Here is a 27,738-nt window from a genome sequence, read left to right as displayed (position 1 = left end):
CCCTTCTTCCATCCTCTGGCAACCACTATATTTTCTGCATCTGTAAGTCTGACTGTTTTAGATACCTCATGTAAGTGAAATCATATAGTATTCATCCTTCTGTGACTGACTTATCTCAATTAGCACAATATCTTCCAGGTTCATCCATGACACCACAAATAGTACAATTTCCTTCTTTATAAAGGCTGAATAATATTAAACTATATGTATATACCATAGTTTCTTTATCCATTCATCTGTTGATGGACATTAGTGCTATTTCCATACCTTGGCTATTGTGGATAATGCTAAATATTCACAAAAATAATAAATGTGGGAATACAGATAGCTCAGGTTTCAAACTATATTACAAAGCTACAGTAATCAAAACAGTATGGTATTGGCATAAAAACAGATATAGATCAATGGAACAAAACAGAAAGTCCAGAAATAAACCCATGCATATATGGTCAATTAATTTACACCACACACAAAAATTAACCAAAAATCGATTTAAGACTGGAATGTAAGATCTGAAACCATAACACTCCCAGAAGAAAACATAGGCAGTAAGCTCCTTGACATCAGTCTTGCTGATGAGTTTTTGGGTTTGACATGAAAAGCAAATGCACCAAAAGCAAAAATAAACAAGTGAGACTACATCAAATCAAAAAGCTTCTGCACAGCAAAGTAAATCATCAACAAAATGAAAAGGCAACCTACAAAATGGAAGGAAATATTTGCAAATCGCATATCTGATAAGAAGTTAATATCCAAAATGTATAAAGAACTCATACATCTCAACAGTGAAAAAACAAACAATTCAATTAAAAAACGGGCAGAGGACTTGAATAGATATTTTTCCAAAGAAGACATACAGATGGCCAATAGGTACATGAAAAGGTGCTCAACATCACTAATCATCAGGGAAATGCATATCAAAACCACAATGAGATATCACTTCATAGTTGTTATAATGGTTACCGTTGAAAAGACAAGAAGTAACAAGTGTTGGTGAGGATGTAAAAAAAAGGGAACACTTGTGTACTGTTGGTGGCAATACAAATTGGTGCAGCCAATATGGAAAACAGTACAGAGGTTCCCCCAAAAATTAAAAACAGAACTACCATATGATCCAGCAACCCCACTTTTGGGTATATATTTGAAGGAAATGAATACAGGATCTCGAATGGACACGCGCATTCCCACATTCACTGCAGCATTATCCACAATAGCCAACATATGGAAACAACCTACATGTCTGTCAACAGAATGGGTAAAGAAGATGTGAGATATATATATGTGTGTGTGAGAGAGACATATGTGATACACATACACACACACGTGCGCACATGCACACATATACAGGAATATTATTTAGCCATGAGAAAGAAGGATATCCTGCCATTTGTGAAAGGATGAACCTGGAGAGCATTATATTAAGTGGAGTCAGACAGGCAAATATGATATATCACATCACTTATATGTGGAATCTAAAATGTTCAAACTCCTACAGAGAGTACAGTGGTGCCTGCCAGTGGCTGAGGGGGTGGGGGAAATGGGGAGATGTTGGTGAAAGGTATAAGATGAAATAAGTTCTGGAAATCTAATACACAACATGGTGATTATAGTTAGTAACACTGTATTATATATTTGAAAGTTGCTAAGAGAGTAAAACTTAAATGAACTCACCATAAAAAAGAACAGTAATTATGTGACATGACAGAGATGTTCACTAATGCTATGGCAGTAATCATTTTGCAGTATATAAGTGTATCAAATCAACAGGTTGTACACCTTAAACTTACACAATGTTACACCAATTATATCTCAATAAAGCTGATAACAAAAAGTTTATCCCTAAGTATGTTTTTTGATGCTATTAGAAGTGGGATTTTCTTGATATCCTTTACTGATAGTTGTTAGCATATAGAAGTGCAACTGATTTTTGTGTGTTGATTTTGTATCCTGCAACTTCACTGAATTCATGTATTAGTTATAACATTTTTTTAATGGAGTCTTTAGGGTTTGCTATGTGGAAGATCATAACATCTGCAAACAGACAATTTTACTTCTTTTCCCATTTGGATCCATTTTACTGCCTAATTTCTCTAGCTAGGTCTCCCAGCACTATGCTGAACAGAAGTGTGAAGGGTGGATATCCTTGTCTTGTTCCTGATCTTAGAGAAAAAGCTTTGTTCTTCACCACTGGATATGATAGCCGTGGGTTTGTTATACATGGCTTTTATGATGTTGAGGTACATTCCTTTTTATACCTAGTTTGTTGTTTTTATCATAAAAAGATGTTGAATTTTCCCAAATGCTTTTTCTGCATCTATTGAGATGATCATGTGATTTTTATCCTTCATCCTGATAAGGTAGTGTATCATACTGATTGATTTTAGTATGTTGAACCATCTCTGCACCCCAGGGATAAATCCCATTTGATCATGATATATGATCCTCTTAATGGACTATTGCATTTTATTTGCTAGTATTTCATTGAGAATTTTTGCATCTATTTTTATTGGACTGTAGTTTTCTTGTCTTGTAGTGTCTTTTGGTCTTCGGTATCAGAGTAATGCTGGCCTCATAAAATGAATTTGGAAGTGTTCCCTCCTCTTTAATTTTTTGGAAGAGTTTGAGAAGGATTGGTGTTAATTCTCTTTAAATATTTGGTAGAATTCACCCATGAAGTCATCTGTACCTAGACATTTCTTTGGGAGGTTTGTAATTACTGATTCAGTCTCCTTACTCATTATTGGTCTGTTCAGATTTTCTATTTCTTCATGACTCAGTCTTGGTAGGTCATATGTTCTAGGAATTTCTTACAGGTTACCCAAATTCTTGGCATATAAACTGTTTATAGTAGTCTCTTATGATCATTTTACTTCTGTGGCATCAGTAGTAACATCTCTTCCATTTCTAATTTTATTTATTTGAGTCTCCTCTCTTTGTTAGTCTAGCTAAAAGTTGGTCAATTTTGTTTATCTTTTCAAAACACCCACCCTTAGTTTCCTTGCTTTTTTGTTGTTGTTGTTGTTTTTATTGAAGTATAGTTGATTTAAAATGTTGTGTTAGTTTCTGGTGTATCACTGATTCTTTTCTATTGTTTTTCTAGTCTCTATTTCATAATTTTTAATCTTTGTAATTTCTTTCCTTCTGCTAACTTATAAGTGGAAATTAAACAACACACTCCTAAACAACCAGTAGGCCAAAGAAGGAATCAAAAGGGAAATCAGAAATTATCTGGAGAGAAATTAAAATGAAAATACAACATACCAAAACTTATGGGATGCAGGAAAAGAAGTACTAAGAGAGAAGTTTATAGCAATAAATCCTACATTAAAAAGAAGGAAAGATCACCAACAATCTAACTTTACACCTCAAGAAACTAGACAAAGAACAAACTAAGCGATTTTCTTGGTTTCTGAGTATGTGTCCATTAATAATCTTTCATGTTTTTGGTTTTGCATTTTCTGTTCCCATTCTCTAGATCAGCACTGCCCAAAATATAATGTGAGCCACAAATACAAGTAATGTAAAATTTTCTAGTAGTCACATTTTCAGAAAGAAACAGAGGAATTTTATTATTTTTAACCAAATGTATCTAAAATAGTATCACTGACATATAACCAATATTTTTAACTATTAATGAAATATTTTATAAATTTTTTTGTACTAAGTGCTTGAACCCAGTATGTATTTCACACATAATACAACTCAATTTGGACTAGCTGTGTTTCAAATGCACAACAGTCACATGTGCCTAGGGGCTACTGCACTGTGCAGGTCTAGGTGTTCTGCCACGAATGGCCAACCACACCTAACCTCTTACACTCTGTAGTCACTACTCATCATCTTACACACAGCTATAATTTATTTATTTATTTATTTATTTATTCAACAGCCATTGTTTCATCTTCACGCGCAATTCCTGAGATTTCTCTAAACTGGCTTTTTGGTCCTGAGTTCCAACTGTGGCCTCTGCTCCCTTTACTACCACGTAACCATTCCAACAGTACATCTCATCCAGTAGAGTCAGGGAAGGGGGAAGGGAAGGCCTATTCTAAAGTCATCTCAGGGTGTGAAAAATCTGTCTAAAACAACCCTTGAAAATCTCTTAAATAGGCCCTCCACAGGAAAAACATGACCTTGTGTGTACACAGCCCTGTAAAGGTAAGTAAGAGCTGAGACAAACCATAAGAATAACATGTTCACATATTCCATCTCACATTTACTTCTCTGCAAAAGCTCATTTAGTACCACGGTACGTGGACCTGCTATTGCTGTTGGAATGCCCAAGACAACATAATGGAATTCATATAACTCCAACACCAGTATATGTTATAAGTCTACTTATTATTACTCCTGCCTCCTCCATTTATCATGCCAAACTCTCCACATCAAATGTACTATTCTTTTTATTACAAAGTTTTTATTATTCTATCATTTAAGGACTTAAATACCCTCTACATCAGGTTGGAAGGCAGCACGTACAGTAAAAACAGCATGAGTTTCAAATTCTAGTTTTGTTACCATCTATGAAACTTTCAGCAACCTTCTGAATGAGAATATTATCTATATTAAGTCCTCATAGTTTATGAAGATTCAATGAGGAATTAAACTTAAGAGCACAGAAGAGTACTAATTCCATTCCCTTTACCACCTCCTCCATTAAGTCCTTGAAAAACCTTCCTTTGATTCAGAGATCTTTTTTTTAACTAACAAGGAAAATCAGTATTTTTAGGTCACATCTGAAACGGTCCTCAATTAAAAATAAATATGCCAGGAAAAAGTGTTGATTCAAAATTAACCACATGCATTCTCATTACCTGCACAAATTTGGGTGGAAATTTTTGTCTAAGGTCTAGGAGTAAAGCATCCACACGCTGTCTCTGGAAAATAGAGCTTGGTTCTTCTTTCCTTTTGACTTTAGGTTTGACTTTATCTATTAAAATATAAGGTTCAAATCAAAACATTGTCTAACTACTTTGGTGCCTTATATTTTACAAATCTTTGTCTGCCATGAATATATTCAAATTTCATTGTTTTTAATGGCTGCTATTCCAAAGATAATCCCCCCAAATACGTTAAACATAGCATGTACAGAGAAGCATTCAAACTCTCCCTCTGAAATGAGGTTAAAATTCTAACATTTAAAAAGCTGATATAACTTTTAAAGACATTTCAGTTTTAGCATGTAAATATGGATAAACATCGTTCTTATGTTTCCATAATTACTTAATTAGGGAAAACTTTAAGGCTAAATTTTCCATAATTACCTAGGTCACATTCAGATTATTGGTTTGAAATTATCTTTGTGTATATTTTAAGTGTATTAAACGGACTTTTCCCACAAAACCTAATGCAACTTAGGAAAATGCAACTTTCATAAACTCAAGTAACCATACTCAATTATGAAGACTATAATCCACTGAAAAAAAACAGAACAAACCAAACAACAGAAGATCATAAAGACAAGAGAGAAAAGAAATTGCAAGAAAAATTATGAAGCTAATCACGTGTGGGATTTTCCCTGGTAGGGGATTTTGCTTGTGGACTGTCTATAAAGAAAGGAATCCAGTTAAGTTTTACTTCAAACATTTCATTTCATTAGGGTAGGGGTAAAGAGCTCTTGGGAGAAGTTTATTCAACTGATGCAAACTTTCCTAAGTCAAATGTTGTCACCGGGACCTACTATTATGAATAAATATAACTGTATCTCAAAGACCATTCATTCCACGGGTCTAAATTTTATTGAAAGGCTACCTTTTCCATAGTAATTCATTCCAAATTGCTATTTCCCTAGAAAGAAATGCAGAATATAGGTATACTGCTATAGATACATTTCTAGAAGTACTTTTATTAGTAAAATATGGTACAGAACAAGTAGCAGATTAGCAGCTATGGCAACTAGAGGACCTGGCATCACGACAGGCGGTAACATGGAAAGATCAGAAAACAGACTGGTCATCTGGAGATAGGGCTTTAAAAGCATCTCCCCTATTTCAAAAACTTGGAAGACTTGGGTTCCAGATTTCAAGATGACTCAACAGTTTGGTAAGCAGGAAATATCATCATTACTCATTCCTCATCACTGATTTCCCCTACATGTCCTAAATATCTTAAAACCTTGCATCAACTTATCAAAGATTATCATGTACCAAAGAGATTAAAATTTGTACCTGTTCCTATGGGAATGCTATTACTACCACATCTAGTTACATGAATCATAGCTCTGACAATGTCATCATCCTATGAAACCTTCCCACGCAGAAGTAAAACACAGCTAGAAATCATCAATAGCCATTTTCCGAAAGAAAGCAGCTTCATTCTCCGAGTAACAAAAAGTGTTTTAGGAGGGTCTCAGTGTCCCACCTACCTTGCTCCTCATGATCTTTGAAGTGCCACCAATACCCTTTGGAAGGATGATATCGACAGTATGACATAGCTTCATCAAAAGCTGACTGAATGCCATGTACCGCAGTAAGCTTGTAAAAAGAAAACAAATTCTGAATTTCTCATCAATCATCCAAAATTCACAAAGTGAACACAAGATATTACATATGCAAAGACAGTAATTCTTCTGCTTTTCAAAACCTGAATCACTATGTATCTAGGGGTGGTATATACTCTGAACACGGAGTTGGCCCACAGGAACCAATGCTTAAGATATTATAATAGTCAACACTTTATACCAACTTACACAAGGGAGAGGAGTTCCTGTTTAATTCTCAGTAGCAAGGTAGTTCAGTTAGAAGTTTTCTTTAATGTTTGAAGTATGTAAAGACACTCACCACTCTAGAGTTTATAACTGATCCCAAGTCTGGTGCCTGATAGATCACTCCGGCAATAATATAGTAATCAGCCAGTGGGATAACTAAAGCAGTGGGGGAAAAAAAGGTTTATCAATATAGCTATGCACACAAACTGCTAAATATATTTCCATAAAAAGAACAACTAAAGTTTGACATTTTCCCATACTAAAGCTTAAGGTAGGGTTTGGCAATTCCTGTTTTTGTAAATAAAGTTATATAGGAAAATAACTACACTCATTCATTTGCGTTATTATCTAAGGCTGCTATGGCACTAGTTGAATAGTTGTCTCAGAGACCAAGAGGCCCACAAAGCCTAAAATATTTAGTCTCTGGACCTTCACAGAAAAAGTTTTGCTAAAAAAAATGTTTGCCCTAGGAGCAGTGCTTCTTAAACTTTAACGTGCATTTGAATCACCTGAGTATCTTGTTAAAATCAGATTCTTACTCAGTAGGGACAATGCATTTCTAACAAGTTCCTAAGTGATCCGATGCTGCTGTCAGTCAAACACACTTTGGGGAATAAGACCTTAGAGCAAGAGAGATTTAGGGCCCAGGATGAAGATACCAGACACACTGAACTTGCCTCTGTGCCCCAGTCCGAGGTCCTAAGGAATAAAACAGCAGCTAGTGAGGCTGGTGCCATCTTCTGTTGCTTCTGTACCTGGAACCCTTTCATCATGGAGCTCTTGTCCCCAGCCCTGTCTTTGTTCTAAGTTTCTCTTTTTCTCTGGGCAGGGACTCTGTATCTTTGACTTTTTAAAAAAAAATTTATTTATCTTTATTTATTTATTTTTGGCTGTGTTTGGTCTTTGTTGCAGTGTGCAGGCTTCTCATTGCGGTGGCTTCTCTTGTTGCAAAGCACGGGCTCTAGGGGTGCTCGGGCTTCAGTAGTTGGGCCTCGCGGGCTCTAGAGCACAGGCTCAGTAGTTGTGGCACACGGGCTTAGTTGCTCTGTGGCATGTGGGATCTTCCCGGACCAGGGCTCGAACCCGTGTCCCCTGCACTTGCATGCAGATTCTTAACCACTGTGCCACCAGGGAAGTCCTAGATCTTTGACTTTGAAGTAAATTTGGATTCTTTTTTTTTTTTTTTTTCTTGCGGTATGCGGGCCTCTCACTGTTGTGGCCTCTCCCGTTGCGGAGCACAGGCTCCAGATGCGCAGGCCTAGCGGCCATGGCGCACGGGCTTAGTTGCTCCACGGCATGTGGGATCTTCCCGGACCGGGGCACGAACCCGTGTCTCCTGCATCAGCAGGCGGATTCTCAACCACTGCGCCACCAGGGAAGCCCCATAAATTTGGATTCTTGACTCTGGAACCACAACTTCAGTAGCAAGTCATTCTCTGGAATCAATACTAGGGTGAAGGTTATTCTCAAAGGTCTTGATGAGAGTATCTAATTTAAGAGATGTAGCTGGTCATCTCTGGAAATAGGTGACTAGCTCTTTGATTCAAAATCAAGTCTGAATTCTATACTTTTCAGTATGAAAAGCAAGTTTTTGTCTGGTAATTTTGGTTGAATGTGTCAATGAGGATTTTCCATTGATCTTTCATGAATTTGGTGCAACTGCATCTACCATGAATTAAACCTGATTTCCTTCTGAGAGACTAGAATTTCACAGGCAGAGGACATCTACATGATCAGCCCTCAATAAAAATTCTGGACTCAGAGTCTCAAACTGTCTTCCCTAAGCTCTGAGCAGACATATTACACACTGCATTTCACTACTAGAGGGAAGGTGCACTTGGTGTGGCCCCTCACAGAAAGGAAAGCATAGGAAGCCTACACATGGATTCCTACAAATCCCTAAAACAGAACCCAATCCACAAAAATAAGAACATATAGCTCAGGAGTAAATAAATCAGGGTATTTTAAGAAGAAAATAATGCCTAAAGTTTACATATTTTACCTTGAGTAGGGGACTGCCGCTGTTGCTTCCGAATGATAAAAAGAATGGGCTCTTGAGCATGTAAAAGGATGTATTCCACTCCAACCATCTGACTGAAAACAAGACACAGACATTCAGAGATCTACAAATGCCCTACAAACAATTCTGTAGAACATTCAAATTATCACATAAAAGTATAGCAACATTGTAAACAGGATAAAACTGCCTATGTTTGATATTAAAAATTGGCTGTTCAATAAAACTGGCTCTTTTTCCCATAGGTGGGGCGCAGATAAAGTAAGATTTCGTTTTTAAACAACAACAAAATTTCTCTACAAAAATTCATGATGAACTTAAATAGGAGTTATTTTCAGTCATGAAAAGTACAATGAACCTACATTTCAAAAAAGGTAACCAAAATACCAGGATGCTTCCTGACCAAGGAGATCTATAAATATATATACAATATAAAAATATACATGAACACTATACCTGTCTTAATATAGATCGCTACTATATATTGTACCCAACCAGAAAACAACAAAAACCTTATCCTCACCCCCAACATATTTTTTCCTGACATACTGTTTAAAAGCAACACCAAGGTATCTCAGTAAATGTAAATATTTACCTCATAACAAAAGCTATTTAAAATACCAGAAATTTAATTTCTTAGAACCCCTGCTCCCCATGTTTAGCTGACAGATGAAAAACTTTATTACACAGTTGTTTCAGAAACGTTTGTAATAGTAATAAATTCTTAATTATTTAGCATCCCAAGTCTGAAGAATCTTGCTAAATTTCGCTAAAATTTTATTTGTCAAACAAGAAAAATCTACTATAAACTCGACTATGGTTTAAGACATCAAATTAGATGTAGAGGAGACAACATATATAGTTACCTGGTTAAGGACAACAGTTGCATTGCTGAAATCAATGAGATTTACATCTAAAACTCATAGTTGCATTTTAACTGGACAGTAATATGTGAAGTTATAAAGAAAAGACTTCCTAGGTTACAAGTGACTACTAATAATTCCTTTGCATGTCAAATTTGCACAAACCCAAACAAAACTCCGGTTCTTCCAAAACTTCTACTCTGTACTTCATGATTCACAGATTGAAAGAACTATTCATTACAAAATCTGCAGCTGGCAAAGATGCTACCTTCTTATAATAACTTACTTTAAGTGTTCTAATGTTAGCCTCTGCATTTTGACCACTTCATTATTACATGTCCTGTCATAAAAAGGATTACTTCTTTCTGAAAAGTAATCCAGGACACTTCCACTGTTCAAAATAGGGATCCAGGAACTGTCAACCCAAGAGATTCCCAGCAGATTATCTATAGAAAAGAAACAAAATGACAAAGGATGAGAAAAGAGAAAAAAATCCAATCCAACAAACATTTATTATGCATATAATGCAGGAGGCACTATGAATAAAAGGATGACGTGGATCCTAACCTACATACCCTCACAGTCCAGCAGGAGAGATAAGTATGCAAGAAAGCAATGACAACACAAGATCCATAATAAAGGTATGAATAAATGTGTTATGAAAGCACAGTGGAGCGAGCAGAATATTTTACCTGAGGGAACAGGAATGATTTTTCATGGGGTGAGGAGGAGGTGGGTTTTAGCACTATATGTTAAAGAATAAATAGAGGCTCACCATGGAGAAAAGAGAGGCAAAGTAATTCCAAACAGAGGTAATGCATATACAAAGGTAGGGAAATATAAAAGTATATTATATGTTTAATTGGGAGATTCTGATTGACATATATACACTAATATGTATAAAATAGATAACTAATGAGCCTGCTGTATAAAAAATAATTAAAATTCAAAGATTCAATAAATAAATAAAAGTATAGTATATGTTTAAAGAATAACTCAATTAGGTGAAGAAGTTATAGGATTTGAAATCTAGAGAGGTCTTTCAAAATATTGGAAATTCTGAGTTTTTATAATGCTGGCAACTAATTCAAACATTTTCAAACAATATGTATGCCAAAGAAAACACATCCATCGCCACTAGTGGGAGATCTTCCAATTAAAGAGATAGAAATAAGTTAGGAATCTATTATTATAGATGAGATAATAATGATGTAAAAGGGGCAAATGAAAAGTAGAATGCCCTTAATTACAGCCATACAATTTCATATTTTAAAGACTTAAACCTTAAATTTTTCAAAATAGAAAAAGAAAAAAAAGACATGATAAGTAGGGCTAGATAGCTTTAATTAATGAGCTTTTATTGGGTACTGGCTGCAATGTTTCATACCACTGACAGTATTAAATCCCATTAGCTGTAAGTCATGAAACATCAAATTGCCTATATAATTACTGGTTGAAGGAGGAAGAATGGAAAACTTCAACCTCCCCATGCCTTAGTTTTCTCATCTATAAAACAGGGATTATAATAGAATCCCCATGCTAGATTATATATGTAAAATGCTTAGTACATTGTAATAACCCAATAAATGTTCATTATGATGATGATGGTGGTAGTGCTGGTAGTCAATTTATTTTAAGATTAATATGAACAAACTTATTTCTGGCTTAACCAAAGGCTGTCCTAGTTTGTGCCTCTTTTTTATTTTTTCTAGTTTATGCACTTTAAAAAAAATAGAAACGTCTTTCATTCTCAAAAGGGTATAGGTTTACTAGATATTCAAATGGTCACGCTAGATTAAACTCATTTCAAATGTCACTAATCTCTGCAAAGCCTATCTCTACTTTGCAAGGCAGAAATAATGGTTTCTTTCTCTATGTCCTCATAGAGGTTTCTATATAGCTTTATTATCAATTATTAATAACCCACAAATACAAATGTTTTCCCATTAAATGCTGAGTTTTTTAAGGAACTGGAGCTGTGGGTAACTCATCAGAACTAGCACAGGACCTGTTTGGTAAGAATTAGAAAATGTTTATTAATTCATGATTAAGGGCTAAGGACAAGTTACTCCACTGGTCATAAATTTACACACACTCCAGTATCCAAGGATGTTCAGTTACAAACTAGTTAACTGGCATTAAGAGGGTGGTATGTGGCTGTGAAATAGGATATATTAGCTCTCCCACAAAGAAACTACCTGTGACCACAGCCCAATAAAGAGAATATACTACGAAAACAAGCAGACTCTATTTCTTACCATCTCCACTGTTACCACCCTAGTCTGAGCCACCTCCAAATCTCCATGCATTACAAAAATGCCTTCCTAACCGGTCTCCCTAATTCTACCTTTGCCCTCCTACAGTGTTCTCAGCAGTCAAGGTGATCCTTAAAAAAAGTAAGTCAGGTTACGTTCATCCCCTCTGGTCAAAACCCTCCAGTGGTTCTCTAGTAGACCTCATCTACTTCCCGCCTCTTCTCTCACTGTGCTTCAGCCATACTGGCCCCCTTGCTGTTCTTCTGACGTGTTCCCACCTTAGAGCCTTTGCAATGGCCCTAACAAATCTAAATAAAAAGTAAAAAGTTATGAAAGCTAAAAAGCCTGGTGGACTAAATGTTTCTCTTTTTTATTCAGTTGCAAGGGAGAGCATATTGACATAGCTCTCTAACAATCAGCAAGTAATGAAATTAGGTACTTGATATTCTCACTTATAACGAAAGACAAACATATAGTAAGCATTATCCAGAACTGCTGAAGATCACTGGACATTCTGACAATATATAAATGACAACAGATTTGTAATATGTGTGCTAGACTCCAATTTGGTTAATATAGAAAAAGGAACCTCAAACGTCAGGAATAAGGTAGGCCCCAGGCTAAGTGCCAAGAATGAACCAAACACTGTCGGCTCATGACCCCACCCCTTTCTCTGTCGTTCCTTCACCTGGACAGAACAGCCCCAATACTGCTATAGAGATACGTATGTAGGACAACACCGCAGGGCCCAAAGCCCAGAGCCTCTTCCAACCCCTTCGTTTTGACTCCCCTAAGAGACTCCTGAAGAACTGCGAAAATCTACGCAATTTTTCGACAGATTGGCGCTTTGGGTCGTTCACAGAAAACATTCCAAAGAGCTTGGCAGACATCACAAAGGAACCGGAATCTTGCCCCAAGAGCTATAAATCCCCAAACCAGATCCCAAACAATCAGGAAACAAAGGGGACAACACAGGTTACCTCGGATATCCACCGCCGCCATAGTTCGAAAAGCGTTCTCAGGTTCTTCTTCCGGCGCAGAGTAAACGTAACAAGTCTGAGACGAAAGAGCTCAGCTGCACAGCAGAGGAATGTTAAAGAGAAACCAAAAGAGGGGAGGGGACTGCGAGGCCTGGAAGACAGGGCAGGGAAAGGAAAGAAGCGGAGAGAATAGGAGGTGGAGCGGGGCGGTGCTGAGAGAGGGTGGGGCGGGCTGGGAGGTGCAGCGGGGCGGGGAAGAGGGGAGGAGCGGAGTGAAGGGGTGGGGCGGGGCTAGGAAGTGGAGCGGGGCGGCGCTGAGAGAGGGTGGGGCGGGCTGGGAGGTGCAGCGGGGCGGGGAAGAGGGGAGGAGCGGAGTGAAGGGGTGGGGCGGGGCTAGGAAGTGGAGCGGGGCGAGGAGGAGGGGGGAGGGATGGAGCCGGATAGTAGAGTTGGGTGGGGAGGAGAGGGGTGGGACGAGGCAAAGAAGGGCGGGGCGGGGCTGGGAGGTGGAGCGCGGTGGGGAGGGGAATGGTAAGAAGGGGAGGGAGAGGCTAGGAGGTGCTAGCAGGAAGGAGAGAGCAGCGCCAAAGGAAGGAGAGGTAGAGGCAGGGAATACTACCGCGGTAAAAATTTGGAGACTTTGAGGAAAAACAGAGTGAGCGGAGCCCTGCCCAACGTCCACCACTGAGGGATTCGAAAATTCGACCTTGATCTCCTGTGATCGTTTATAAGAACAAATTCTGATTGTGCAGAGTTGGGGGTGGTAACATCTTTCATTTTAAAAACTCTTTCAGGTGTATCCAATGAACTGTTCAGTTTCGGAGCTACTGGCCGTTCTGTTTTTCACCCTGCCTCAAGTGTAGGGATGGGCAGGACCAAGCAGGAAGAATTTGACAGTCATTAGCTTTTATGTGACTAAGCCCATTAAAAGTCTAAACCCATTGAAGAAAATATTACATGCCTCTGAGACAAAATTTTCACAAGACAGGAAATGCTTCTGAAGCAAAATATTAACAAGATTAAAAGAAAGGGAATACCCCTGGGTCCCTGAGTAAAAGACCTAATGTCTGCATTCCAGCTAATCTGGGCTAGATAGCAAGATGCCAGAGAGGGAATAATTCTGTGAAATGCAGAAGCTATAGGAAGCCTTAAAAAGATTTTCAAGCTCCATAAAATCAAAATGATGAGGATATCTGCAAGCAAGACACAGATGCCAAGAAGAGAACCCCCAAATCTGAAGAAGCCCTTTTTATGGTGATGAAGTGTTAGTGCCTGTATCTGTTCCAAAACTTAGGTACTATGAAGATTCCCCCAGAATTTAACCACAAAACAGAGGTAAGGGGGTGGGGGCCCATGAATTTATTGGAATTTTCTACCTCATAGACTGGGAATTCAAACATTTTAACTCTAAGTGGCATAAAAATATATTGCTTTGTTACACTCCACTTTTTGAACTGGGATTTTATACTTGAGATGGTATGTATACAATATGTGTCCCAATAAAAGTATGCACATGCACAGAGCAGAGTTTTCAAAGGAGAAAGGCCTGGTGGGGGCCTGGTGGAGAAGGCATTCCAGAACAGGGGTTATCATGTCCAATAAACAGAAGTGTGAAACATCAAGCTTTTTGTTTTGTTGATTCTGTTTTCTTGTGTTTTTATTAGAAGAGGATTAGGAAGAAGTACAACAGAACACAGATCTGTGGGTAATAAAACATATGGTGAGCATGGTAGGCCAGACCTGGGAGCTCAGCCTTTATCTTGTAGGCAGTGGGGGAAATGTAACTGGCCTTCCATTTTAGAAAGATTGTCCAAGGAGCATGAGTTGAAGGCATTTATAAGACTAAAAACAGGGAGTCCGTTTAGGAGACTGTTGCAAACTAAATGATGTCTACACTCATACAAAGGCAGTAGTAGCTGAGGGAAGAAAAAGGATGACAGATATTTAGGAGATAAAATCAAAAGGGAATTAGTGACTAGTAGATGAGCTTGACGAAGGAAAGGCAGGAAGTAAAAATTATTCCCAGGATACTGCTTTATAAGACTAAGTGTTGTTAATCAAATTAGGAATAACAAGTAAGTAGGTGAAAAGGGGAGTAATTATTTATTTTTGAACATGTCCATCTTATACATGAAGTGTCCGCAGGACATTCCGTATACTAGAGTTTCTTAGCCTTTGCATTATTGACATTTGGGGCCAGATAATTCTTGGCTGTAAGTATGGGGATCTGTCCTGTACATTGTAGAATGTTTAACAGCAACCCTGGCTTCTACCCACCAGATGCCAGTAGCAGCAACCCCCTCCCGGTTATGATGGCCAAAAATGTCTCCAGACATTACCAAATATACCTGGAGGGCAAAACTGCCCCCAGTTCATAAGCACTGCTTACAAAGGTATCTATAATAGTATGAAGTCAAAGCAGAAAAGTATCAGGAAGAAAGGAGTACTCACAGTGTCAAGCAGATAAGTGAGATAAGGGCTAAGAAGCAGGCATTGGATTCGGTAAATAGGACGCCCCTAACAAGAGTAGTTTTTGTGGAATGATAAGGGTCAGAGAAGAGTATGTTCAGGAGTAAAGGGAAGTGGCATTGGGTATAGACTGTATTTTCAAGGCTGAGAGGGAAGCCTAGAGTGCTACCTGGAAGCTGTATGGCCATAATAATACTGAAATGTGAATATGTGGATAGGCTAAGGTAAAAGACCCAGAGAAGATCTTCAATTAATCTTCAGCAAATTCATTCATTCAGTCAGTCAGCCACCAATCATTTAATACCTACTCTATGTTTTGCTCAGCTCTAGTTGCAGAGGATAAAGCAGTAAACAAAGCCTCTGACTTCAAGGAGTCAACAAGTCTGATGGAAAAGACAGACGATAAACAAGTACATAAATAAAGAAGAGCATTACAGATCGTGATAACAAAAATGGGGGGAGATGAGGTAGGGATTAACTGGAGGAAGCCACTTTGGATACGATGGTCAGGACAGACCTCTCTGAGGAAGTGATATATCTGAGCTGATACCTGGAGGATGAGAATGAGTCAGCCACATGAAGAGCTGGGGCTCAAGCCTTTCAGGCAGAAAGAAGAGCATACAGACCCTGCAGTGGAAAGTGCCTTGGTCTGGGAACCAGGAAAAGGCCAGTATAAACTGAATCACATAAGTGAAGGAGGAATAGTGGGAAGAGATGAAGAAAGAAGGTAGGAGTCAGATGATAGATGGCCTTGTGAATAAGTTATTTTTTTATTCAAAGGAAACAAGAAGCTATTAAAGACTTTAAGGGGTAGAATGCCACAAAGGTATTAGTTCTAACTGGAAATTTACACTGGATGTCAAAAATATTTGCTGTTTATTGAGCCACTTACTATGGATCAGACACTGTGCTAAAGCACTCTGATGAATTATCTAGTTTGCCCCTAACAACTTTATGAGGCAGATGCTATTATTACTCCCATGTTGCAGATGAGGAGACTGAATGAGGCAGATGAATTAGCTGCTCACAAACTTATTATCTATGTGAGTACATCGTTAATCTACATTTTCCACTCCCCTTATATCTAGATGTAGCTACATAGGTAGTTCTCATCAATGGAATATGGATGGAAGTGATTAGTGTCATCCCCAGGCCAAGGTGCTTAAAAGCATTGGTGCCTTTTCCACTGTCTCTCTCTGCTTCCACTTGGTAGATATCAGAGAGACCTTCAAGTCATGGATTGAACATGGGGAGAGCCAGGATCTCTGAATGGCTGACCATGGTGCTGAACCTCCCTGCTGACCTACATCGGACCTTGATAAAAGCAAGAAATAAGGTTTTATTGTGTTAAACCACCCCCCAACACACACACACACACAATTTGCTTTGTACTCTCTCTTCTATAAAGTCAGTAATGGTGATGTAATCTACTCCCTTTTCTGTAGGATATGCTAAAAATTTGTACCTGCCTCCCCTATATACAATATGGGCCTTTGAGGCTTTGTGGTTTGGGGACTTACATCATTTGATATGCAAGTGTTAGAGTGCAAGTGAAAGAGAAAAGCAAAAAACTCTTCAGTAGGAGGGTAGGAATGATTTTCTGATTGGTTAAGAGAAATTAATAACACATTAAAAACAATTACCTGTTGGCACCTTCCTCCATATGGTTACAATCCAGATTCCTCACATGGGTGCCTTTTAAATACTTGACACACTGCTCCTCTTTACTATGTTTTACTTTCTTTAACATTCTCTCCAATAGCCTAAATTTACACACATCATATCCTCCCACTTCTTTACCTGTGTGCCCTTCTTTATAGGAATACCTCTATAATTCCAGGGCCTAAATTAAGACTCTTTCCTAAAAAGAAGTTCTCTAGACTGTAAACTCCATAAAGACATGGTCAGGTATGTGTTTGCCTGATATAATTGATCTAGTGCCTGGCATGGTGTCTTCCATGTAATAGGTGCTCAACAAATATTTGTTGAATTAACAAATCATGTATAAATGAATGGATGATACAGTGGCCCTCAGATCAATAACAAACTTCTGCGTTTCAATAATGGATAAATGTAATGGGATTGTTAAGTGGAAATGGATTTATGGGAAGTTATAAGAAAACTCCTTAAAATCTCCCTTGATCTTAGAACAATGTAGAACAAACAACAACAACTTCATTTATGCTAATGTTCTGGAAATCCACAGAATAAAAAGAAAAACACAAGCTTGTATTTTGTGTGATGTCCTACCAGAAAAATGTTCTAGAAAATATTAAACTTGTGTGAGTTTTTTCTCTCTTATTTAATGAGCAAAAAGCCAGCTACTTCAAAATACAGAACAGGACAGAAAATCACTTCAGAATTACTTAGGAGGTATCTCTGAAAAGTTACCCTGGAACTTCTGGGAGTGGCCTTGATGGTCCACGGAGAGATATGGTACCAAATATTTTGTATTTTAAGGGTTGTGAGAAAATCTACACTACCCCTGCATGGCAAATACCAAAACCTGACCCTGGGCAGTACCTCTGAAGGCAGCTGTTCACCTTAGGGATTAGCTATGATTGTAGACCAAAAAACCCGATCACTAAGAGTTCAACCCTAGAATCCCAAACATAAAGTACAGATAAGCTTAGTCCAGAAGAAACAGAATCATCTTCCCTCCAAGAACCTCTCCTTGGATTTTGTTCCCATTGCAGGACAGTGATCAAGTATCCATGAGATTGGGCAGTACTAAACCTCCAATAAGACTCCATGCAGCATCACAAAGCAATAGCAAAGGCTGACTGGGACTTCCCTGGTGGTCCAGTGGTTAAGACTCCGAGCTCCCAATGCAGGGGGCCCAGATTTGATCCCTGGTCAGGGAACTAGATCCCACTTGCATGCTGCAACTAAGAGTTTGCATGCACAACTAAGGAGCCCAGGAGCCGCAACTAAGGAGCTTGCCTGCCACAACTAAGACCCGGCACAACCAAATAAAAATAAATAAATAAATACCAAAAAAAAATTTAAAAAAAATTGCAAAAGCTGACTAAATTGATTAGACTTCACTATGGCATTCAAAGATGGCTAACAAGTCTCATCCTGTTAGGCGGAGCATGCCGCTGAGCTGTTTTGCTAATTCTGGAGTGAAGCAAAGAGAGTATCCCAAAGAAGATGGTTGGCTAACCACTGATACAGCAAGTAGGGCCCTAGAAAGTGATGCTGAAAGTCAAATTGCTATATCTCAAGTGACTATGCCAGCAAACCTTGGGAAAAGAGTGGCTGAGGCAATCGCTTGCAAATCTGCTGGTAGATTTTGCTTTACTCTTAGGGACCTACAAGCGAAGGATTTGGTAATTTCCTCAATAAGATTACGGGAAAGAAAGAAGTAATTCCTAGGCCTTATTAGTGATAAAATTGTTCATAGTATTCTCATATTGTCTTCTTAATCTAGGCTATAGCTGCACATATGTCCCCATTTTTAATCATATCTTTTCTTCTTTTTTTGATTAATGTCACTACTGATTTATCCAATTGGATTGTATTTTTTTATAAATTTTTTTTTTTTACTTACTTACTTTTGGCTTCATTGGGTCTTCGTTGCTGCGCTCTGCCTTTATCTAGTTGTGGCGAGCGGGGGCTACTCTTCATTATGGTGCGCGGACTTCTCACTGCTTCTCTTGTTGCAGAAAACAGGCTCTAGGCATGCAGGCTTCAGTAGTTGTGGCGAGCGGGCTCTAGAGCGCAGGCTCAGTAGTCATGGCACATGGGCTTAGTTGCTCCGTGACATGTGGGATCTTCCCAGACCAGTGATCAAACCTGTGTCCCCTGCATTGGCAGGCGGATTCTTAACCACTGTGCCACCAGGGAAGCCCTGGATTGTATTTTTTAAAGAACAACATTTAGCTTTATTAACTTACTCTGTGGTATCTTTTTCTTTTCTCTCTCTCTCTCTCTCTTTTTTCTTTTGGTATCTTTTTCTATTTCACTTATTTCTCCTTTTATTTTTTTTTCTTTCCTTCCTTCTACTTTCTTTGGCTTTATTCTGTTGTTCATTTCCTAATTTCTCGGGATGAACATTTAGTTCATTAATTTTCAGCCTCTACTTATTTCTTCAATAAGCATGTAAGGCTATAAATTTTCCTTGAAGAAACCTTTTCACCGTATACCTCAAGATTTGAAGTATAGGGCTTCCCTGGTGGCACAGTGGTTGAGGGTCCGCCTGCCGATGCAGGGGACACGAGTTTGTGCCCCGGTCCGGGAAGATCCCACATGCCGCGGAGCGGCTGGGCCCGTGAGCCACGGCCGCTGGGCCTGCGCATCTGGAGCCTGTGCTCCGCATCGGGAGAGGCCGCAACAGTGAGAGACCCGCGTTCCACACACACACAAGATTTGAAGTATAGTGTTTTCATTATCATTTGTTCAGTGTTCTTTAAGTTTTAATTCAGTTTATTCTTTGACACATGAGTTACTTATATGTGTCTTTTTAACTTCCAAATATATGACATTTTAAAATTTATCTTTTGGGCTTCCCTGGTGGCGCAGTGGTTGAGAATCTGCCTGCTAATGCAGGGGACACGGGTTCGAGCCCGGGTCTTGGAGGATCCCACATGCCACGGAGCAACTAGGCCCGTGAGCCACAACTACTGAGTCTGCGCATCTGGAGCCTGTGCTCCACAATGAGAGAGGCCGCGACAGTGAGAGGCCCGCGCACCGCGATGAAGAGTGGCCCACCCTTGCCACAACTAGAGAAAGCCCTCTCATAGAAACAAAGACCCAACACAGCAAAAAATAAATTTAAAAAAGAGAAAAAAAATTTATCTTTTTGTTGCTAGCATCTAACTTAATTACATTGTTGTCAGAGAACATGTTCTCTATAATACCTATTCTTTGATATTTGTTTAGGTTTGCTTTATGCCTTATATGATCATGTATGCTTAGGAAGGAAATGCAACCTTTGAGTGTTGGTTACAGAATCTGGAAGCATTAGACACCCCCAACATCTCAAAACTATCTTTTTCTGGTCTCCATAGCATTACCTTACTAGCATTTCTGCTGCCTCTCAGACTATTCCTTTTCTACCTCTTACATTGGCTTCTCTTCCTCTGTTTTACCCTCAAATTCTCTAATCCTTAGTTCCATGCCTCATCGTTTCTATCTTCCTGCTTTTCACTCTCTTCTCTAGATGATCCAGTTTAACACTGTGGCTTCAATTTCCATCTATGTTATCATGGTTTACAAAGTAGCCTAATCTAGATCTCTTTCCTAAGTTCTAGGAACATATTTGCAACTGCCTTCTGGACAGCTCCAACTTGCTGTTTTGCATCCCAGACTGAAAGAATTTCACTCCTGCCTGTATTCTTGATCTTAGCTGAGAAACCCTGTCTCCCCTCTTCCTGACTTCACCAAATCTCGTCCATTCTCTTCAGGCACCTCTCTTGTATCAGGCTCCTCCTCTGCATCACTATTGCTGCGCTTTTCATCTTCACCCTCATTCTGTCGTGCCTGAGCACTGTTGCTAGGCGAACTTTTCTTTGAAAAGTGTTTTCTTGTTCTAAAATCTCTACTGACTCCCTATTTTCTGCCCACAGAATGAAATGTAAATGGGCCTCAACTTGCTTTTCAGCTTTATCTCCAAACCACAAACCACCACTCGCACTCTGAATCCCTACTACAATACTGAGCTTATCGAAGATTCCAGAACTGTGGAGGATGTTTATGTATTTGAGCCCTTGGATGTGGTTCTACCTGGAAACTTCGAATGCTATTCTCTCCCTTCCCTCACTCACACTCTAAGCTCAGTATACAGGAGAGCAAATGTGCATGGGTACACGTGCACACACACAGGAACACACATTTACCTGGAAAAATCTACCTATGTGTAAGCAAGATTAGAATGGGGGGAAAGGTTTATATTCTTTTTTTTTCTTTTTAAGTTTATTATTTTGCAGATGCTGCCAATGAGTGATGAATGTGATTTCAGTAGAGGGGAGTAGGTACAGGGAAAAGTCAGGAAATGGTTAATAAAGTCTGTGTTGGCAGATAGTTCCCTTCTCTTTATTCTCTCTCTGCTGACTTAGGAAATTTTCTTTAGATTCCACGAAATGATAACACGTCCATTTCCACTCCTTCTCAGACACCTAATTGCCCAAGCATTTGGATGACTCCATCTCCTAATCCACTTTCATGTTACTTTCTCTTGGGATTGGTTACCTGGTAACTCTGATACCAAGCTTGCCTTCCTAGTAATTATACTCTTCGTATTCTCCAATAATTATCTCCTGCTGAGTTTTCTTACAGTTTATGTTTTACTTATTTCTAAATTTCAAATATGTGGACCTAAGAAAATAATTTTACCAAATGTTTATTGGTAGAAGGAAAATTTCTGGGTTCATGTACCATTTCCTGCCAGATAAAGTGACCCTTTGCTTCACAGATTATCTGTCCTTGTGAGTATGGCTTTATGTGAACCTGACATATAATGTGAGCTAATGCTTTACTTTCCTGTGAGTGCTCAAGTGTAACATTCAATGTCATTTCACAGATCTGGATTAAAACAAGATAAAAAATTCACTAACAGCCAAATAAAACTTAAAAACAGAAAAAAGGTATGAAATGATAGACTTCGTAATAGTGTCTTTTCTTGTGTCTCCAGTTCATGCCAAAAGTTATTCCCAAGTTATATGCAAGAAAAGTATCAATGCATCTACTATTTAGATATACCATATACCCATGTAAAATGTAAAACCAAATTATACATGTGCTAGCATTCAGGGCTTTGTTTTTTAACATGCTATATACAAACATGGAAATATCTGTCTGATTTGTGGACAAATCACTCAGAGAAACAATGTCTTCTCAGTGATAATTCATCTAATCATTTTTATTTATCTATTCAGCTGTCAGTTGTGGGTGAGTACAAAATGGGCCTGTGACCCAATATTGTAATACAAATTGAAAAGTGATGTAATAGATGTTACTCTTACAGGTTTACAGAATACAAATCAACTGAAAAGCTCGTGGGGAGCTGTGGAATAATGGGGAAATCCTTTTATGCTTAAGACACTTAAGTCTGTATTTTTTTTTTAGTATTTATTTCTTTATTTATTTGGCTGCACCAGGTCTTAGTTGACACATGCGGGATCTTTAGTTACCGCGTGCAAGCTCTTAGTTGCGACACGTGGGATCTAGTTCCCTGACCAGCTATCAAACCCGGGGCCCCTGCATTGGAAGCATGGTTTCTTAGCCACTGGACCACCAGGGAAGTCCCCTAAGTTTGTATTTTTAGATGATAAGACATAGTTGTACACATGTGTACACTCAAAATGAGATAAGTAATTCATACTTAATTTGTGCTGCAAATTTTATTAACCTTCTTACCAGAAACATATTTACATAAAAGAGTTTGTCAGATCTCAAAAGCTAGATTAAAAATCACAATGTATCTGTGGCATTTTGATATAGAATGAAAATAAATTTAATTTTGATGTGTAGTTAACATTGAAATAAGTCAAATTTTAAATTAGAGTAAGTTCAAAGTGGCATTTAAAAATCACACTTGTGTGTATAAATTCGGTAAAAGTATTTTTCTCCATACAGACATAGCAAACATAGGTAGAAAGTTTTACAAAGGTAGAGTCTTGAAATTATTTGGTTATGTTAATGTTGTTTATTATTAATGCAAAGCATTAAAAATACCTGCCTGGGGCTTCCCTGGTGGCGCAGTGGTTGGGAGTCCGCCTGCCGATGCAGGGGACACGGGTTCGTGCCCGGTCCAGGAAGATCCCACATGCCGCGGAGCGGCTGGGCCCGTGGGCTGTGGCCGCTGAGCCTGCGCGTCCGGAGCCTGTGCTCCGCAATGGGCGGGGCCACAACAGTGAGAGGCCCGCGTACCGCAAAAAAAAAAAAAAAACCTGACTGGACTCTAAGAATGCCCAAAATACAAAAGTTTGATCCTCGCTTAGAAGTTCTTGATGGAATCACACTTAAAAGTATCACTGTCACATGGCAGTTCAGTATCACTTGTTCAACCATACTCCATGAGATACAGCTGCGAAATATGCTAAGGAATAAAGGAACTAGAGTTGGTAATGACCGTTACCTTGCTCATTTAATTCACCCAAATTAATATAATTATAGGCATAAAAGCTGGTTAAGCTGAAACATAACAAAGTTAAAATACAATTGAGTTGGAGAAAATGTCAGCAAAAATAGGAATAATAGTTAATATTTACATATTAAGTACTTACAATATGGCAGGTACAGTGCTAAGCACTTGAAAAAGATTGCTGCACTTAATCATGCCAACAACCTCATGTGTTACTTACTATTAAGTCTACAACTCACAGAACCAGACAGTAGAATCGTAGTTGCCAGGAGCTGAGAAAAACTGGGGAGATGTTGGTCAAAGGGTATAAACTTTCAGTTAAAAATGAATAACTTCTTGAGAGAGTGGCATGGACATATATACACTACCAAACGTAAAATAGATAGTTAGTGGGAAGCAGCCGCACAGCACAGGGAGATCATCTCGGTGCTTTGTGACCACCTAGAGGGGTGAGATAGGGAGGGTGGGAGGGAGGGAGACACAATGGGGAGGAAATATGGGGATATATGTATATGTATAACTGATTCACTTTGTTATAAAGCAGAAACTAACACACCATTGTAAAACAGTTATACTCCAATCAAGATGTTTAAAAAATAAATATATATATATATTTTTTTTGGTGGTACGCGGGCCTCTCACTGTTGTGGCCTCTCCCGTTGCGGAGCACAGGCTCCGGACGCACACAGGCTCAGCGGCCATGGCTCACAGGCCCAGCTGCTCCACGGCACGTGAGATCTTCCCAGACCGGGGCACGAACCCGTGTCCCCTGCAACGGCAGGCCGGATTCTCAACCACTGCGCCACCAGGGAAGCCCCAAAATAAATAATTTTTTAAAATTAAAAATAATAAAAATAATTTTTTTAAAAAATGAATAACTTCTGGGACTCTCATGGTGATTATAGTTACTAATACTGTACTGTATACTTGAAATTTGCTACTAGAGTAGATCTCGTGTTCTCACCATACACCCCCCCCACCAAAAATGGTAACTATGTGAGGTGATGGATGTGTTACTTAACTTGACTGTGGTATTCATTTCACAGTATATATGTATCACCACATTGTACAACCTAAATATATACAATTTTTATTTGTCAATCATACTTCAGTAAAGGTGGAAGGAAAAAGTTGCCACCTTACATATGAGGAAACAGAAGCTGAGGGAAGTTAAACAAGTCACTTGAGGTTAGTTTGATCAGTGGTGGAGCCCAAGTCTCCAGTCCCCTTACTCTTTCCTATTTTCTGTTCTGCTTTTTATATATTGAACACAAAAACCAAAATTTGAACTTGTATGAAAAGATGAGTATGATTTTTTTTTTCCTAGAAGAGAAAAGGCAGTGGGCACTTTGGCTGGGGGAATAGCTAATGCAAATTCAGATGTGGAAGGGATTTTGTTCAAAAGAGAGCAGGTATATTGTGCATTGAGCAAACAATGTGTTGATGCTGGAAGATGATGATGAAAGATAAGACCCTTGTGCCCCATTTGTTTCAGATCTTATTTGCTTAAGAGTTTTGACTTGATCCTAAAGGCATCAGCTAGTCAATGGAGATTGTTATTTGATCATGGAAACTCAGAGGTCACTGTGGAGGCTGAATTGGATGAATACTAAGTAACAGCTCCTAACAATCCAGCCAAGAACTGATGATGGACCAAACTAAGGCAGGAATTACCAAAGTGATGGAGATATAGACCTTGGAGGGGTAAAAGAAATTTGCTCTCCTCCTCCCAGATGCAAGCACTTCAATCAGCTGTTGAGTATGTGCAAAAATGGGAATGGTCAGAAAAAATGTGCAGTCCTCAGTTTTTCACACATCAATAATATTTCCTGCTGTGGGTTCTTCTTTACCAATCCAGATGGGGAATTATCACTTGTAGACTTCAGAGGAGAAGGTAATTATAAAATTCATTAGGCTTCCTGAATGAAGGAGCATAATTAAACCACCATGGGCAAAGAGCCTCGTCTGTAGAGTTTAAAGCTATGCAGTGGCTCATTGTTTATGTCTCAAATCTCATCTACATGTAGCTAATTCATAATCATGCTCCATCTGGCCAAAATTAGTTACATTATTCTGTAGGCCAAGCAAGAATATTTGTTTTTTTTAAAGAGGTTTCAATATCCTATCCAGTGTAGTCTCACATGCATCTGAATTATCCATTCTCCTTTTCTCGAAATATTTTAATCTTGCTAGAGTGAAGAGAAAAAATAAAATATATAGAATGTATAAGAAAAAACTCTTGTTTCAAGAGCCCAGCACCCTTAACAGAATGGGGTTAGGATAGGATATTCTTATACCGATTTAAAGGACAGAGAAACCAGGCAGATCTGTGCCAACCTGCCAGATGTTGAGGTGTTCAATTAGGATAACAAGCCAAAATGAAAGTAACAATCAAACCTCTTTATTCATTTACTGTGACAGTGCAAGCAAGAGGCAAAAGAGAAAGGCATTGGCTCCCTAGTGTTGCATCTTCCCCCATGGAACGGCCCCAGACAAGGATCAATGGAAGCACAGATGGGAGATATCATCTCACTGGCAAGGAGCCCTGAACAAAAAGCTCCTGCTCTTTTACAGACCTGTGTGTCTACAGGAAGGAAGAGGGGAAAGGGCTAGGTGTGAAAAGTACTGAGTCAAAGTGAGAAAAACAGCCTCAGCCAAGGGTCCCTGATAATGAGGTCTTGGTGGAGGGACTTGGAAAATGTCTCAGCCAAAGCCCCGGATAAAGAGACTTCCAAATGGAGGTGCCCAGGCTGGGAATGGAGATATGCATATGAGCATGGCTTGTGCAACAAGGCCTGAGTCATTGACTGCAACTCCCTCCAGAAAACTACAATGCACAAGTATGATGTGGGTAGGGCAGCTTCCCCTATAAGGTCTGCCAGGCAATTACCAAAGTCCTGACCACACATAGGATTTTGCCCTGGAGCCACACTACTCAGTGTGAATCCAGGAGAATCCAGATCTGATAATAAGTTGAAATGGATTCATGTGTCCAGCATGCCAATCTGCCAAAAGCCATAAATTGTGAATAGAGAAAATAAAGGAAAATTTGGGGTCTAATGTTATGCACTGCTAAGGCGAGTTGGCAATCTTGATTTTATATGTTATATCTGAGAAGCCCAAGTACAAAGGTTAGGCCCGGGGCTTGGGTAGGGAAAGGAGAAACTGGGATTTTTCCCTCCTGTTTCCCAACTTTGCTGATTTCTCAGCAATCTGTACATTAGAGTTTGAGAAGAGAAGGGAAGAGAGAAGGAGTGGTGCTCTGAAAATACTTGACCTTCTCAGTCCAGTGAACACTCATTGTGTCAGCTTAACCATTTGGGAAGTAGACATCAGCACATGCTGTGTAATTTCAGAGCAGGAGGTTCCTCAGCTGACCTGGATGCAACTCATTTCTCCAACGTCTCTTAAATTTTTCCCCTAATTTCCATTCTCACTGCCTCTCACTTAGGTTATTATAGCAGACTTTGGATTACTGTCTCTGCCTCTGGTTTATTTTTCCCACGGGACTATCTGATAAGCCTTAAAAGACATAGAGCCAGAGCTTCTTTGGAAGTCAGTTATGTAGAGTTGGGACCTGAAGCCCACGGGAATGAATAAGCTCTCCTAGACAGTGATGTAACATTAAAAACAAATAACCAAACTCTTCTATAACGAGCTAGGGAAAGAGCACACACCCATTTTTCACTTATTCAATAAATAATTATTATGAATATTTATTATTATACCATTACTATATTCTAAGGATTAAGAAATTCTACCCAGGAAATAAGGGGAGCAATGGGCTGGAGTTTTCAGCAAAGGCTTTATATTACATTTGAGCTGACATGAAAGATGAAGGGTTTTTTCCAGATGGAGTAGGGAGGGGAGGAAAGAGAGGAGTAGGGAGGAAAAAGGAAGTGAAACAGAAATATTTAGACATGAAGCATCCTGGAATATTCAAAGTATTGCAAACATTTCCCTATGTCTGGATTAGGTGGATAATGAGTGAGATGAGTGAGTATAAGAAACAGTAAGAGGCAAAGTGAAGCCCAGTAATTGGAGGGCTTGTAGTCCGTGATAATTTGGGCTTTATTCTGTAGGCAATTGGGGAACCATTGGAGAATTTTTTTACTTAGAGTAATAATAAGGTAAGATTTTCATTTTAGAAAGCGCAATCAGGCAATTGTATGAAAGACAGTTTCAAGGGTATAAGTGGCTGGAGAGACTATTGCCTACGGTGTAAGTGAAAAAGAATATGGGCATGGGTAGGGAAAATAGCAATGGAATGAAGAGAAAGGAATGGATGTGATGGGCCTCAAGAAATTAGAATTTAAAGAACCTAGTAACTGAATAGCTGTGGGAGTGAGAAAAGTCCAGGGT

At 38.9% G+C, this 27,738-nt stretch overlaps 1 protein-coding gene across 14 annotated transcripts in view; it reads right to left on the bottom strand.

Moving 5' to 3' along the window:
* The window catches only part of MED6 (mediator complex subunit 6), a 185,631-nt gene that overhangs the window by 125,064 nt on the left and 32,829 nt on the right, over window positions 1–27,738 (bottom strand). For 10 of the 14 annotated variants that reach the window (XM_067028246.1, XM_067028244.1, XM_067028249.1 and 7 more), the window contains exons 1-6: window positions 12,822–13,067; window positions 9,873–10,032; window positions 8,709–8,800; window positions 6,780–6,862; window positions 6,365–6,473; window positions 4,815–4,930 (exon numbers count right to left, since the gene is read on the bottom strand). In XM_067028246.1, coding sequence (XP_066884347.1) covers window positions 4,815–4,930; window positions 6,365–6,473; window positions 6,780–6,862; window positions 8,709–8,800; window positions 9,873–10,032; window positions 12,822–12,843 — 582 coding nt within the window. In that variant the 5' untranslated portion in view covers window positions 12,844–13,067. Of the gene's footprint in view, window positions 1–4,814; window positions 4,931–6,364; window positions 6,474–6,779; window positions 6,863–8,708; window positions 8,801–9,872; window positions 10,033–12,821; window positions 13,068–27,738 lie in introns of those variants that run through there. The other 4 variants (XM_067028241.1, XM_067028240.1, XM_067028253.1 and 1 more) reach the window with 2 other exon arrangements.

Source organism: Kogia breviceps, chromosome 3 (genome assembly GCF_026419965.1).
Source record: "Kogia breviceps isolate mKogBre1 chromosome 3, mKogBre1 haplotype 1, whole genome shotgun sequence".
Lineage (NCBI taxonomy): Eukaryota > Metazoa > Chordata > Mammalia > Artiodactyla > Physeteridae > Kogia > Kogia breviceps.
This window is presented reverse-complemented; position numbering and strand designations above follow the sequence as displayed.